Source organism: Chiloscyllium plagiosum, unplaced genomic scaffold (assembly GCF_037043375.1).
Source record: "Chiloscyllium plagiosum isolate Xiang-an unplaced genomic scaffold, Cpla_swu_hap1 HiC_scaffold_4, whole genome shotgun sequence".
NCBI lineage: Eukaryota > Metazoa > Chordata > Chondrichthyes > Orectolobiformes > Hemiscylliidae > Chiloscyllium > Chiloscyllium plagiosum.
In genome coordinates, this window is record NW_028270142.1 from 34786511 (window position 1) to 34803663 (window position 17153).

Consider the following 17153-nt stretch of genomic DNA (forward strand, 5'->3'; position numbering starts at 1 on the left):
GGAGATTGCAGAGCCTTTGACTTCGATCTTTGTCAATATTGTTGACAGGAGTAGTGCCAGAAGATTGGAGGATCACAAATGTTGTTCCCCTGTTTAAGAAGGGTAGTTGGGACAACCCTGGTAATTATAGGCCAGTGAACCTTACTTCGGTTGTGGGTAAGGCGTTGGAAAAGGTTATAAGAGAATAGGATTTATAATCATCTGGAAAGGAATAATCTGATTAGGGATAGTCAACACAGTTTTGTGAAAGGTAGGTCATGTCTCACTAACCTTATTGAATTCTTCAAGAAGGTGACAAAACAGGAGGATGAAGGTAAAGGGGTTGATGTGGTGTATATGGACTTCAGTAAGGCATTTGATAAGGTATCACACAGTAGGCTATTGCACAAAATTGCACAAAATCACCTTCGGGATTGAAGGTGATTTAACGGTTTAAATCAGAAATTGGCTAGCTGAAAGAAAATAGAGGGTGCTGGTTGATGGGAAATGTTCATCCCGGTGCTCAGTTACCAGTGGTGTGCCACAAGAATCTGTTTTGGGGCGACTGATGTTTGTCATTTTTATAAATGATCTGGATGTGAGCTTAGAAGGATAGGTTAGTAAATTTGCAGAAGACACTAAGGCAGGCAGAGTTGTGGAAAGTGCCGAAGGATGTTGTGGGTTACAAAGGGACATAGACAAATTGAGAACTGGGCTGAGAAGTGGAAAATGGAGTTTAATACAGAAAAGTGTGAGGTAGTTCACTTCGGAAGAAGTAATAACAGAAACGTAGAGTACTGAGCTAATGGTAAAATTCTTGGGAGTGTAGATGAACAGAGAGACCTCTGTGTCCAGGTGCATAAATCCCTGCAAGTTTCCACCCAGGTTGATGGGGTTGTTAAGAAGGCATATGGTGTGTTGGCGTTCATTGGTAGGGGAATTGGGTTTCAGAGCCACAAGGTCATGCTTCAACTGTACAAGATACTGGGAAGGCCGCACCTGGAGTATTGTGTACAGTTCTGGCCACAGCATTATAGGAAGGATGTGGAAGCCTTGGAAAGGGTTCAGAGGAAATCAGCTAGGATGTTGCTTGGTATGGAAGGGAGGTCTTACGAGGAAAGGCTAAGGGAACTGAGGCTGTTTTCGTTGGAGAGAAGAAGGTTGAGAATGACTTAAGGATAATCAGAGGGCTAGATAGGATGAACAGTGAAAGCCTTTTTCCTTGGATGGTGAAGGCTAACACAAGGGGACTAGCTTTAAATTGAGGGCTGATAGGTTTAGGACAGATATTAGGAGTATTTTCATCACTCAGAGAATGGTAGGGGCGTTGAATGGCCTGCCTGCAACAGTAGTAGACTTGCCAACATTAAGGGCATTTAAATGGGCATCGGACATTCATTTGAATAATAATGGAATAGTGTAGGTTAGATGGGCATCAGATTATTTTCACAGGTTGGCGCAAGATCGAGGGTCGAGGGGCCTTTACCGCACTGTATTGTTCTATGTTCTATAAAATCATAGAACTTACTTCTAATAGCACTGTGGGTGTGCCTTCTATAGTGTTTCAAGAAGTCAGCTCACCACTGCCTTCTCCAGGGCAAACACTGATGAACAACAAATGTTAGCCTAGCCAGTCGTACCCACGCCACACAAAAATAAAGTAAAAGGAAGTCCCAGTCTCCAAGTGTACAAGATAATCCACACCAGAGAGTCTTTGACTAAATGATCCCAGGATATTCAATCAACAAATTCACATTTTGATTATTCATTCAGTGGGCTTGAGAGGTCTGCTAAAGGCTTTTGCCAGACGTCAGAGGGTTATTTTAACATATTGTTAAGTTCAATTCTGATCAGGGAAGATGATTCTGCATGTGGTGGTAATGGTTAATTAGGGGTACATATTTTAAATTATGATTGTCTTTGGCAGAGTTATTTTGAGTTCAAAAACATCTTGAATGCACCATTATTGTTTTAATTGCTGTTATCTACAGACAGTTTGATTACTACTGTAACTGCTTTTTCCACATATTTACACCAAAGCTTTTAGTTGTCAGATAAAATAATATATATTTTTAGTTCCAGTGTTACAGCTTGCAAAACATTTTGGTAGACAAGGTTCAGTTCAAAGATAAGCACTATAACCAACTTGCTCTTTCCAGGTTTCCAAGCTGTGTTGCCAAATCAGCAGCAAGGGTTCCAAGGTCTGATGGGAGTGCAACAATCACCACAGAGTCAGAACCTGTTGAACAACCAGCAGGGAAATCAGGTGCCAGGGGTGATGGTCCAATATCCAGCCATGTCTTCTTACCAAGTAGGTTGAAGGATCTCGATGTATTTCTTTTACTCCTCCAACCTGAGGATGTTTTCCATTAATTTATGAAGTTAGAATATGACATGCCACTGTAGGATTTGTGTAATTATTGCTTGAAAAGGCAATATGTAACATGTTACATGCGGTGATGGTCCACTACAAATAACCAAGCTTACACTGCATGTGGAGTGCTGTAGTAGTGGATTTTGGACCAACAGTAGGCAATTCAGCCAACTGATCACATCTCGGCATCATTTAAACTCTTCTGCATGCTATCTCGTTCCTAATTTTCAGTGTTCCAGTATCCACTACACTTTGAGATAGTGAATTCCATTGATTCACAACCCTGCGAGAAAAATATTTCCTCCTCATCTCTGTAGAATCCCATCTGTTACAGAGATGTGTTGTAACATCTCTGAACAGGTTGACTAAACATTTTCACAAAGAGTACATTTTGTCCTTATTCAGAGAATGATTCCAAGCTGTAATTGCCTTATTATAATTATTAATACTCAAAGTACTGTTAAAAAAACAGCCATGATGACCCCGTGACATTCTGCTGAATGAACATCTAAATCTAATACCATGTCACTGAGAATGTATATAATGTCAAAAACTGCATTGTTTCAAAACAAGATCTATTTACTAATTCCTAAACATATTGTTTTTCTTTTGATGTAGTGAAAAACCAAGGTTTGATTTCATTATTCCTATATATTTTACATTTCTATTTCTCACTTTTGAAAATGCATGCATGCTCCAAGTTACTGACATTAAAGTAACTAGATCTTTTGGCAGTTTTTCAGGTCATTAAATAGTTGATTTATGCATAAGGATGTGTAACATGACCTTAATGTAAGCGTTAGCATATCAAAAAGATTTATTTCTAGATAGCCATAGCACATTGCACAAAATAGTATCTGACAAAAGTATTAAATAATGTGCCAATTGACAGCCAACTGAGGTACTTTGTCAACATTAGGAATCTGCTAACTCTAGTTAACACAATTTTATCAAAAACTTTGCTAATAAAGCTTGAACTTCCCCCAGTGTCTGTAACGATTTAGTCAAAAAATAGCTTTGTAGGTCAGATTAAACCACAAATTCAACCCTTTTTGGAGGCTGACATTATGATGCTCCGGATTAATAATGACCTTTTAGTTTTTGGTTAAAATTTGCCCTTCTGCAGAGGTGGAGAGAAAGGGAAATAATTAGCCCTGAATAGAAACTCATTGCCTTCTTGCCAGCTCATGAATTAAATTCTGAGCAAAGAGGTCCATAGATAAGCTTCCTGAACTGCCATCAATGAAGGCTCTTAGGAGGTCAATTAATGGCCACTTATGATACTCAACTCATCACATCCTGCTCACCTAACTCTCCAGTGGGTAAAAAGTTGGTGACTTATTTTCATGGCTGGGAAACCATAGTTACCTGGGATGGGAGGGGGGCTTCTGATTATTCCTATCTGGGGGAAACTGAGGCATGGATAGGGGGACAACCTGTCCTTGCTTCCAAACCTTGAACCCCTCTCTCTAAATGTTCCCAAACAGGTAAAAAGAGTATAAAAAATTCTTAGTTTCTCCCTAAAGGATCTCCAAGGAGTAGGCTTTGACTGACAGACTTTAGAACCCAGAAGCGACTGGCCTCTGGCTGCTTGCTTCTTGATGACCTGGACTGCAGGTGTCAAGACTAGTGATTCAGAGAGAAACCTGCCCAGGTCCATCTTTCAGCTTATATTGAGCTAATTGGTGGGCAATTGATAAGTTTTCAGCAATGGGGGTAGCATGTCAGTCACCACTTAATTGCTCAACCCCACATTCAAACAAAATAAGGGAAAATTCCACTCCGAGCAATGCACTTACAAATCTAGTCATTCATGGCAACAAGACAGAAAAATAACCATTCCAGAATTATATCTTAAAATTATGAAGTGCTTTTGCCTAACAAATAAATAAACAAGTGTGCTTTTTTAGAAAGTTCTGTTTTGTAAAATTGTGCACGCAACAGAACTTGTAGATGAAAGAATCTTCTGGAGCCTATCATAATAAGTTCTTATATGTATATGATGTGTACTATATCCAAAGTAGTCCTCTAGTTCAGATATCCATCTAGAACTAGAATCTATGGGAGAATTCCCCAGATCTATACAGCCCAAAAACAGATATCCAATTATCCTCAATTGAAATTGCATTGATGAGGAATATTAAATGGCATGTTTATGATTGGAGTTTTATATTAATGTCTCACTTTTTTGCTAACACTTTGGCTATGCAGAGTTTAATTAGCACATAGCAAAAAGGTATCCTAACTAGTTTAATTAACTCATAGCGTAAAGGTATCCTACCTAATTTATAACACAATCAATTTGTCCTGTTGACGATATGGAATTAATTTTCAACTTGTCATTTGGCTATAACATTGCTGGAATGGATTAGCCACCTTGTAGGGAAACTAGGTTGTTGTCCATTCTATTAATATTTGGAGGGTATTTATAATGGCATGTTAATTGTAACAGCAATTTCACCACCAACATCTCCACCTCACCAGAGAGCTAGCTATGAATTTCAAGTTTACCCTTCAGTTATTATACTTTCATTTTAGGTTCAGCTACTTTAAATACTGAAGAACTTAAAGCAAGAAATCCTTATATCTCAAAGGAAAAAAGCTCTTTCTTGCTTCATACCAAGATTAGCAACTTTATTTTTTGCTTGGTCTGTGTTTCAAATTATTGCAAAATGTACACTTCAGAACATTTCATAATTTATGGACTTCTGTCTAAGTTCTCCCAATATACTGAATTTTTATTTTTGGGATGAGTAACAGCAATTTGGGAATTTCCTGGTCCAGCATGCCCACCTCGGGAAAATGTGCCAGCAAATGCGGGATTTTCATTTTGAGAGAGCAGGCGAAAATCAGAGTCAGGCAGACCATCCCCAGAAAGTGTGCTTGACATTCAGAGGGACTGTCAGGAACTGCAATGCTTTCACAAGTGGAAAGCTGTTTCCGCTGTCTAATATGCATCTAATCTTACAACCAAGCCTCACTATGCATTATTGGCATTGGTTACTATGAAAGGAAGAGGATTCTTGAGCAATAGATGGGGGGGGGGTATTGATTGCATGAGGGTAAAAAACTTTTGAACTTCTCTCTCAAGAAGTTCCCTCATTCAGGCGATGGATCATACACCTCTGAGGGACCATGGACTCATGAACCATGAGTCCTTTAAAACCCAGGCCTGACTCCACAAAAATTGTTCAGGGCTGGGATATCCCTAATCCTGCAGTAGGGCCAAAATCAACGAGGTGAAAACAAGGAATGCAGATGCTGGAAACCAGAGTCTAGATTAGAGTGGTGCTGGTATAGCACAGCAGGTCAGGCAGCATCCCCTGCTCCTCAGATGCTGCCTGACTTGCTGTGCTTTCCCAGCACCACTCTAATCTAGACTGCAGTAGGGCCGGTCATATCAACAGTGCAGGTGTGGGTTCGTGATCTGGAACAACCTGCACTCTTAACACACATTGGTGAAAACTGGGGGATACCAGGGATGGATCCAGGAAACCCTCTATTGAGTCTTAGTCTTTATTTCTACATCGTCATAAAGTTCCTGATGAAAATCCAGCACATTAACAATGAAGCTGACAATGCTGGATCACTGTAAATAGACTCCAAAGGATCAGCATCCATATGTCTTACAGTTCCCTCTATCATACTGTTAGAAATACAGGCGACAATTTTAGTTTAACATATGATTTAGGAAACTGAAATGGTTGCATATGATACTGTTTTTGCAACCCACCCAATTCTACTCCCCACTGAGTATATCCCTTGCAAGTTAAATTAAAAAATATTTTGGCAATTTCTGATTGTGCATTCCCTCCTAATCACACAGTATCTTTAATATGACAGTTAAAGATAACAAGACTATTAGATTATAAGGCTATTTTTCTGTGGAACAAAGAATTTCTTAGAAGTAGCCATTATAAAGAATGAGTATGTTAACAATCACCAGACCATTTTAGACGTAGTAAAAAGGATTGAAATTAATATTTTACTTCATTTTTTTTCTGAGGCTGTGCTAAACAGTTTAATTCCCTTAGTCAAACTGCATGCATTAATATTTTGGAATCATTCAGAAAAATGTTTCATCTTGATTGAGTTTCAATTACAAATAATTGTCTTGATTTCAGCAGAATAATAATCTTATGGCTTGACACTTAACAAAGCACATTTTCAGTCAAGTGCTTTTTTTGGAAAAACATGACATTTAGAAAATTTCACACCTTCACATAAAGATAAAAATGTACTGGGGATGTGTCATTATAAGTAATATATAAAGCTAAAGAATGTATTGATGCAATTATCTGCTACTTTATCATTGCAGTCTTGTTAAAACTGCCCCATCAGCAAACAGCCTAGTAACATTAGTGCCAAATATCTGAATTCTTGCAGAAAATCAATGATACATGTACCTTTAACTGGAAATATTTGAATACCTTGAATAAGAATAAGACTTCAACTTATGCCAGAAAGAGTTAAATGAATGCCTTTGAAATAGGAGCGGCAATAGCTCATGTTTTATTCCCCTGCATCGTGAGGTAATGAAACAATTTTAGACTAAGCAAGCTAAGAATGTCAGTGCAATCCTTTGAGAAAGTAAGATTAATGAAGCTCATATCATTCATTGTTAATTCTAGATCTATTGAAAATCAAAAATGTTATTATGTGTTTCAGTGTATTGTGCATTCATATTAAATACAAGAATACTTCTGATTTATTTAATATTTTATTGTTAGGTGCCAATGACCCAGGGTTCTCAAGGGATGTCTCAACAATCTTATCCACAAGCTATCATGCTACCCAACCAGTCAGGTCAAGGAACTCTTCCAGCCACTGGAATGCCTGTCTATTGTAATGTTATACCTCCTTCTCCACAAAACAACTTAAGGTTGGTAGCACCCCACTGCCCGACCAATAATGTTCCAGTGATCCCTGCTAACTGCAGAACAAACTGTACTAGTATTAGCAGCACTGGATGGCAGGTCAAATATTGACACTGGCTCTGTGTGAATAAAATAATTTCAAAATGCATTTTTGGACATAGTAACTATGGCCTTCACAAAAAAATGGAACATCAGTTGAGGAAATAGAGTGTTATGTTCTCAGTCGATCACTGCTGGTATTCTGTTTAAAAAAAAACAATTCTAAAAATGTTTGCTGGTTTCTGGTGCATTTTAGTCATGTCCCTGCTAGGTATGCCTTTGTAGCTTAGCTGAGTGACATGGATTATCTGAGGTAAGACCTCTCCCTACCACTGAGCACCACTGTGGAGATTGTAATACCCCAATACTGGTTAGTTTTGTACTTTGTGTTGAGTTTGTGAAGCTGAAAAGTATTACAATTATTATAATAAAATACACATTGTACCAAAGCTGAAATGGAAAGAATTGCTGTATGGAAGGAATAATTTATATACACTAGAGTTTTTTATGGATATATACTGTATTGTAGTGTTTAATCACAATAAACTATTTGACCTCATGGGTAAAGGTCACATTTCTACCATGTGAGTTGTCTCTTCTCTTGATACTATAATTTGTTGAGTATCAGTTTAAGTATTTTTGACAGTAGCTCAAACTTTGTTCACAAAGCAACTGCTAACTCAATTTGTACTGAAACCTCAGCTGTTACTGAACTAACACTGAAACTGCAAACCTGTTTACACTGCTATTACTGTATTGCAAAATTATATGTCTCATGCTTCCAGTTTTAAGTCAATTGTGCATCAAAATAAATAGTTGCAAGATCGATCAAATAGACTAATTTTCTCCACCTCTAATGTGTTATTGAATCCAAGCTAAATTTGATGAACCCCACACAAACATAATATGAAAAATACTTAATGTGAATGTTACATTCAGGAGATTGGTATTTTTTTAATGTAATGAGTAAATAACTTGGAACACAATTATATTGTAATATTGCTAATGCAACTGTGTGATGTGATTTAACTTTTCCATTGAGAGCAAAGATTCTCGTGTTAGAAATTGTTGCAAATACTTTCTGACCTTTCTATTGCATCAGAAAGTTTTACTGTGATCCATCCAAGGGCACATTTGTTTGTAGGCAAAATCTTGAGCTTTCTAATTGTTCTAAATGACCCAATGATTTAGTCCTAAAGTTTGAATTGTGTTATTTTGAGTTACAACTGGACGTGTTTAAAAATTTGTTTTAGTTTCTCAGGAGTTAGCAAGAGATGGGAGACAATTGCAATTTTCTGGTAAGCTTCTATAGAAATTTCAGCCAGCTGGTCTCCATGTAGGGTGCTCGTGAGATGGATTGAACTACAGCAATCAAATCTATATTCATCACAGTTTGTTCGCTGGACAGATCTCTTTGAATTTCCCAGAGCTCATCTCTGAGAGAAAGTAACAAATGCTGTTTCATTTCAACATTTGCTACAAGGAATTAAAGTAAAATGCATAATTTAAGTTTCAACTATTGCCTCACCTTATTTTGCACACAGATAAAATTCATGGTTGAAAACTTGCTTTGCCATTGTATTTTGGATAATTTATTATGGTAGGAGGAAACACAAGGAAAGAGTATATAAAACATGTTGAAACCCAAATAATTGGAAGAATGCATCACATTTTATTAAAATGTTGAAGTGTCTTTGTCTACTTAAGATAATACTCTAACATTAAAATTAGTTAATTTGGAATAACTAAAAATTGTATAATTTAAGTAAATTAGAATCAAAAGTGATTTTAATTTTTTTTCTCTATTCGAAGTTTTGTAAAGTTAGCAAATTTGAGATGAATGGAACCTCAGATTTATGCAATACATCAATACATCCATACCATGCTAGGGGTCTGGGAATGACACAGGGTTGCATGTATTAACCATTTACAGAAAGTAGATGTATAATTCAAGCCTAAAATGACACATTTTCCCAATATTCATGTGTGTACTTTCCACTAGCAATATCTGAGTATTTATTAGCATCATAGTTTCAAACCAACTGTCCTGAAGCCTGTGGATGTTAAGGTCAGATTGAAAATCCCTTTGCTCCCATTGGCACATTGATTTTGATCAGACTGCAGTAAAAATCGGGGGTTACGTTCAGCATAATTGTGATTTACAAAGCTCACAATGGGGTTAATATGTCTACTGAAATTTTCAGAAACTGCGGACCTTATTTTCCCATTTGACATCTTACAGTGACTTTCATTATGGTCGCAATTTGACACAATGACGTGACATTTTGCTCCCAGGTTAAGAGTGTACCATTGGGACGTATCTTGGCTCTGCAAACATAACTTAGGGGAATGTGTCCTGCAAGTTGTAATTTTCATTCCAGGAGGAGCACTGGATTCTTAGAGTCATGGGGGGGTGACACTGGAAACAATGCAGAGATTGCCAGGTGTGAAAGTTGGCTGGGTGGGTGGAAGGACACAGCGTATCAACACTTTATCAACTTTTTTTTCATGAACTCTAACATAAAATAGTTCCTCCAGACCTCATACCCTATCACCCCAAACCCACACACTCCATGCCACAATCATGCCATCATATGGCTTCGTACCCTTATGCCAACCTATGCCCCTCTGCTTACTCCCATTATAACTCCTATGCCAACTTAGTGTGAACTCATACCCATCATCCATTTAACACATACAATGCCAACACACTAGTATCCACCATAGGCAGACCTCAGGGCCCATGTTAATATAAAAAAAATCTTAAGTGCCTATTGAAGAATGCAGTATTTAAAAAAAAAACTCTCTCATAGGCTAAACATTTAAATTCCTTTAATCCCATAACAAAATGACCATTAGAATTCACAAGACAGAGCCTCCAACTACAAGGAACTGTCATTCAAACTGAGAAGAACCCCATTGTGATAATGGAAGGTGGTGAAATTAGTCATGCAACAACAATCCAGCAATGATTTTTATGCTGCTGATTTTTTTTTCAAGTGCTTCAAGGGGAGGAGTTTTATATTTACATATCTGGTACTGCAGTATTTTATAGCTGAAAATGTGTTGCTGGAAATGCGCAGCAGGTCAGGCAGCATCTAAGGGGCAGGAGAATTGACGTTTCGGGCATGAGCCCTTCTTCAGGAATTCCTGAAGAAGGGCTCATGTCCGAAACGTCGATTCTCCTGTTCCTTGGATGCTGCCTGACCTGCTGCGCTTTTCCAGCAACACATTTTCAGCTCTGATCTCCAGCATCTGCTGTCCTCACTTTCTCCCTGCAGTATTTTATAGTTTATCGAAATAGTGCTCAGTATCACTTGTAGCCAGATTCAAGAATTTGTCACAGCATAGACTTCAAAGAATGCATATTTTGAAAAGGTACATTGTGAACAATTCAATATCGAAATATTACACTTGATTTGAAGCACAAATTAGAAATATCGAGCCTTCAGCAAAACCAGCAAAGGAAGAATGGAATACTAAATTTAGAGGGAATCACAGGGACAAAATCAGCATTATGTCCTTTGGTGAGAGAAATGATAGATCACCTGAGATAACTAGGCAAGAACAATGTGATTGCACCTGACATGCAGTTTTTGCTGTCAGGCTTCAATACTATTTGAAACCAAGAGAATCACTGCTTTTCGTGGCACTATTGTAACAGTCTGAATATCAGTCAGACTAAAAAATCGAAAGAGTTCCTTTCAGTAACCAGACTTGGTTGTGTGGATTAGAGTTGATTTGATTAGCCTCAGTGTGAATTGATCGATCCACATTAGTAACTTTAATGTTTAAAAAAATAGTTTCGATGAAAATCACAGTCACGCGTTTTTAAAAATTAATCTATATTATTGACATTGGACAGAGCACAAACCCTAACAGCAAGTCTGGTCCTGCTCAAAGTTGTGTTCCTTCTGACAATGCAGTGACCTTTATCACTGTCTCTAGCCATTAGAGACTGCTTCAGAAATGTGTCCTGGCCCAAATGCCAGAGTTGTCAACATTGATGCTGCTCAATCAGCATTGACTGACACTTTTGACTACCTCAAAATCTTTCTTTATCTGTTGCCATGGTAATGAGTCTAGGCAGTTGGGCATTTTGAGTGAATGGCATCCTCGTAAAAGGGATCCTTCCAAAGAAGCTGGAAGTACATCTATCTTTTATGCACCAGCAAATGTCACAGGCATAAACTCTGTCCAGGGATTCTGAAGATTATCTACATCATAATATTTCTCTGAATAAACAATACTTTGAGTTAAAAAATGCAATAATTCTGCACGTGATCAAAAGGAGCCTTTATATTGCTTCAAGTTTTCTTAGTCCTCCAACACACTTAGCTTTAATTCTTTTGCCTACTGACAGACAAGAGATTAAATGAATATTTATCTTTCTGCAAGTTGTATCTCAATCGTTTGGGATATATATTATCTAAAATTTCTAGTTATTGCTTAATGGAATAATTTAACACCTTTTTAGTTTACTTGGATTTCCCCTCCACATGCAAATAACATTTCATTGATTTTATTTGGAAACGTCCATACTAGTTTACTTTGAAACTGACCAATGTGAATTTATAGAATAAATAACCACTGAAGAAGTCCTTATGACTTTCTTTATGCATTTGTAAGTCACATGCAGGTATGCAACAGACACACAGAGCCTCTAAAGGAGGATCTGAAAAGAGAAAGGAAATTGGATACTTCACAGTAACTGTTGAAATAGAAATGGCCACATAATTATCCACCAGAAGGTGCCTTAGACTAAATCTATTGTCAGGTTGTCTGAGCTCCAGTGACAGACTAATGGCTTCGTGCTACACAACCTCAAACCTTTAATATGGTCTGTTACTGCATCTGAAATGGGATTATATTCTAGGAACCGATGTAATATACTTTGATCTCTTATTTTGCAAGATCCTTTAATGTAATCACTGCATTATTTATGCTAACTCCATTAATTAAAGCAGCTTTGAATGCTCATAATAGACCTCAAATGCTTTCTACTTGCAGCTTTTCTCACAGGGTACTTTTGCTACGTAACGTGGCAACTGTGTCTGGCACAGTTACTCTCAGGTGATTTAGTTCTTGAGAGGAGAACATTGTTTAGTATAGGTCCTGGTCTTGAGCAGGTTAACAAACATCCACAGATGACATCCACACAAGTAGAAAATATTGATGTTATATTATCAGGACAACTATTTCCCAGCCAGTAATTCTGACATCAGAACATCTTCCATTACTTGCAATTAAACTTTGATTAATTTACAGATCATCACAACCTTCTAATTTCTCATACACAGAAAATTCAAAGGTTATCACTTGCTTGTCAAAGGTTCACGGAAGGATTCCAGAAGATCAATCATTTTGTCAGACACTCAGAATTAATTTTTGATCTTAATCTTGTTGTTCATGATCTTTTACCTTATGGCAACATGTAGCCTTAAATTTCTTATTCTGATTGTGGTCACGTTCCTGGCCATCGCTAAAACATTTTGAGAAGTGAAATTTAATAAATTCAACACTCACGCCAGGCTATTCTTACATCCTACTTGAGATTTTTGCCTAATATTGTCCATTCCTATTTTTCTGAAGAGTTTATGGTGCTGAAATTCTTTCCGACTACTTCAGAATGTTCCCTTGGATGTTGAACACAGATTTTACTATATCGTTTTGTCATATATCACTATGAACAAAAGTATTTGTAAATCTAAATAATTATTCATTTTATTTGGTGATAAAATGTCAGATAAATTTATCGCCAACTGATGTATTTCTAGATGGATAGTGGAATGTACTTTTCATTTTTTTGATTTTTTATAATAAGCTTTTTTATTTGAAAAGAAATGGCAAATGAGAAGACTTGTATGATATGACATACACAGTCATTAGTACAGCTTCAATAAACAGTGTTGTGTAAATATTTAAAATTTTGAAGGTTTCTATGACTCAGTTATTTAACAGGAAATTTCATTTGCCACCAGTTTCTGTTCATTACCTTTGCTGCTCCTTCCTGTTATGATGATTGTGCTGAAGCTTGGCTCCCACAATAATGGTATCAACCAGATTCTATTCCATATATTCAAACACATTTATTTGATAACTAAAAAGGAGGTTAACTCTCAACATGCTTCAAAAAAGGTTATAAAGATAGGCCCAACCATTACAGACCAGTGAGTTTAATTTTGATGGTCAGTCAGTTCAATTTTAGTACTGCTGAGACTTCCAGAAACAGTTATTCAAGATAAAAATCAATAATCGCATGGAAAAATCTAAGTTAATTCAGAGAATTCATGGATTCATTGACGGAAAATTATGCCTAACTAACTTGCTTTAATTTCTGAAGGTGGATGAGGACAAGGAGTGTTTTAAGACCATTAGACCATAAGCAGACATAGGCCAATCAAACCAGCAATTCTGCTCCACTATTCAATGAGATCATGGCTGATTTGATCACCCTAGCTTCATTTTTCTACTTTAACTCCATAATCTATCATTCTCTTACGATTAGAATCTGTCTCAATCTTGATTATAGTTAATGACCCAATCTTTACAGTCCCCTGATATATAATTCCACAGATTCACTACCCTTAGAGGAAAAGAAAATCCCCCTCGTCTCTATTAAATGATTGACTCCTGATTCTGAGATTATGCCCTCTGGTCCAAGACTGTCCCCTAAGAGGAAATAACATTTCCACATCTATTCTATCAAGCCCCTTCCATGTTTCAATAAGGTTACCTCTCATTTTTCTAAAGTTCAATGAATTCAAGTCCAGTCTACTCAATCTCTCCTCACAAGCCTGTCCCTCCGTACCTGGTATCAGCCTAGACTACCATCTTTAGACTACTTCCAATACCAGTATATCCTTCCTTAGGTAAGAGGTTCAAAACTGCTCACAGTATTCCAGCTATGGGCTGACTAGTGCCTTGTCTGATTTTAGCAAAACCACCCTATTTTCATTCAGGATTCCCTTTGAAATGAAGGCAAACATTCCACATGCCTTTGCTATTCCCTCCTAATCTTGAAACTCAAAGATCAGTGCTTGCAGGCTAAAGTGCCACCTGCTCCAGATGTGTGTTACAACATGTCTGGACAGGTTGATTAAAAATATATGTCAATACTTTGGCCATAAAGTGATTTCAGGGAGTTAGGATGGAAGCTGCAAAGCAGGACGAACAGAGTAGTGTTCTCTAGTTTACTATCAGTGCCACGAGATAGCGAGGCGAGGAACAGGGAGTGGGCGCAGCTTAACACGTGGCTGCGCAGCTGGTGTAGGAGGGAGGGCTTCAGATATGTAGATAATTGGGATGCCTTCTGGGGAAGGTGGGACCTGTACAAGAAGGACGGGTTGCATCTGAACTGGAAGGGGACCAATGTCCTGGGTGGAAGGTTTGCTCGAGTAGTTTGAGAGGGTTTAAACTAGTATGGCAGGGGGGTGGGAACCTGAGCTGTATACTGGGAGGTGAGAGTTGATGAAGATGAGGCAATAGCAAGACATAGACCAGCTAGTGGGAAGGATTTTCCTGGGAAGGAACCAAGGGATCAGTTAAAGTGTGTTTGCTTTAACGCAAGGGGTATTAGGAATAAAGTGATGAACTTAGAGCATGGATCAGTACCTGGTGCTATGATGTTGTGGCCATAACAGAGACATGGGTTTCACAGGGGCAGGAATGGTTGCTGCATGTTCCAGGGTTTAGAACATTTAAAAAGAATAGGGAGGGGGGAAAAAGAGGAGGGGGTGTAGCACTACTAATCAGAGAGGGTATCACAGCTACAGAAGCTTCCATTGTCGAGGAAGATCTGTCTACTGAGTCAGTATGGGTGGAAATTAGGAACAGCAAGGGAGCAGTCACCTCATTAGGGGTTTACTACAGGCCCCCCAATAGCAGCAGGGAGGTTGAAGAAAGCATAGGTCGGCAGATTTTGGAAAAGTGTGGACGTAGTAGGGTTGTTGTAATGTTGTAACTTTCCCAATATTGATTGGAACCTCCTTCGAGCAGAAGATTTAAATGGAGCTGTTTTTGTAAGGTGTGTTCAGGAGGGTTTCCTAACTCAGTATGTTGACAAGCCAACGAGGGGAGAGGCCATTCTAGACTTAGTGCTCGGAAACGAGCCGGGGCAGGTATCAGATCTTGTGGTGGGAGAGCATTTTAGTGATAGTGACCACAACTGCCTCACATTCTACATAGCGATGGAGAAGGAGAGGATTAGGCAAAATGGGAGGATCTTTAATTAGGGAAGAGGAATCTATGATGCGATTAGACGTGAGTTAGGAAGCATGGATTGGGAGTAATTGTTCCATGGTAAAGGCACTATAGACATGTGGAGATTGTTTAAGGAACAGTTGTTGCAAGTGATGAATAAATATGTCCCTCTGAGACAGGCAAGAAGTGGTAAGATAAAGGAACCTTGGATGACGAGAGCAGTGGAGCTTCTCGTCAAAAGGAAAAAGGTAGCTTACATAAGGTGGAGGAAGCTAGGGTCAAGCTCAGCTCTAGAGGATTACAGGCAGGCAACAAAGGAGCTCAAAAATGGTCTGAGGAGAGCCAGGAGGGGGCACGAGAAAGGCTTAGCAGAACGGATTAGGGAGAACACAAAAACATTTTACACTTATGTGAGGAATAAGAGAATGGTCAAAGAAAGAGTAGGGCTGATCAGGGATAGCATAGGGAATTTGTGTGTGGAGTCTGAGGAGGTAAGGGAAGCCCTAAATGAGTTTTTTGCTTCTGTCTTTATGAAAGAAGCGAACTTTGTAGTGAATGAAACCTTTGAAGAGCAGGTGTGCATGCTGGAATGGATAGAGATAGAGGAAGCTGATGTGCTGAAAATTTTGTCAAACATTAAGATTGACAAGTCGCCAGGCCCGGACCAGATTTGTCCTCAGCTGCTTTGGGAAACAAGAAATGCAATTGCTTCACCACTTACGAAGATCTTTTCATCCTCACTCTCCACTGGAGAGGACTCTCCACCTGAGGACTGGAGAGAAGCAAATGTAATTCCTCTCTTTGAGAAAGGAAATAGGGAAATCCCCGGCAATTACAGACCAGTAAGTCTCACGTCTATCGTCTGCAAGGTGTTAGAAAGGATTCTGAGGGATAGGATTTATGATCATCTGGAAGAGCATGGCTTGATTAAATGCAGTCAACACGGCTTTGTGAGGGGCAGGTCATGCCTCACAAACCTTATCGAGTTCTTTGAAGATGTGACTAGAAAAGTTCATGAGGGTCGAGCTGTGGATGTGGTGTATATGGACTTCGGCAAGGCATTTGATAAGGTTCCCCATGGTAGGCTCATTCAGAAGGTCAGGAGGAATGGAATACAGGGGAACTTAGCTGTCTGGATACAGAATTGGCTGGCCAACAGAAGACAGCGAGTGGTAGTAGAAGGAAAATATTCTGCCTGGAAGTCTGTGGTGAGTGGTGTTCCACAGGGCTCTGTCCTTGGGCCTCTACTGTTTGTAATTTTTATTAATGACTTGGATGAGGGGATTGAAGGATGGGTCAGCAAGTTTGCAGATGACACAAAGGTTGGAGGTGTCGTTGACAGTATAGAGGGCTGTTGTCGGCTGCAACGGGACATTGACAGGATGCAGAGATGGGCTGAGAGGTGGCAGATGGAGTTCAACCTGGATAAATGCGAGGTGATGCATTTTGGAAGGTCGAATTTGAAAGCTGAGTACAGGATTAAGAATAGGATTCTTGGCAGTGTGGAGGAACAGAGGGATCTTGGTGTGCAAGTACATAGATCCCTTAAAATGGCCACCCAATGGACAGGGTTGTTAAGAAAGCATATGATGTTTCATTAACAGGGGTATTGAGTTTAAGAGTCGTGAGATCTTGTTGCAGCTCTATAAAACTTTGGTTAGACCGCACTTGGAATACTGCGT

The 17153-nt window shown here is 38.7% G+C and overlaps 1 protein-coding gene and 1 long non-coding RNA gene across 2 annotated transcripts in view; one reads left to right on the forward strand and one right to left on the reverse strand.

Moving 5' to 3' along the window:
• Positions 1-8106, forward strand: part of LOC122549297 (cAMP-regulated phosphoprotein 21-like) — a 237615-nt gene extending 229509 nt beyond the window's left edge. The window contains exons 21-22 of the mRNA XM_087986133.1: positions 2139-2290; positions 7084-8106. Of these exons, the coding sequence (XP_087842259.1) occupies positions 2139-2290; positions 7084-7341 (410 nt within the window). The 3' untranslated portion in view covers positions 7342-8106. The remainder of the gene's footprint in view (positions 1-2138; positions 2291-7083) is intronic.
• Positions 2236-17153, reverse strand: part of LOC122549298 (uncharacterized) — a 59150-nt gene continuing 44232 nt past the window's right edge. Inside the window, exon 3 of the long non-coding RNA XR_006311484.2 lies at positions 2236-2332. This is a non-coding gene — a long non-coding RNA (uncharacterized LOC122549298). The remainder of the gene's footprint in view (positions 2333-17153) is intronic.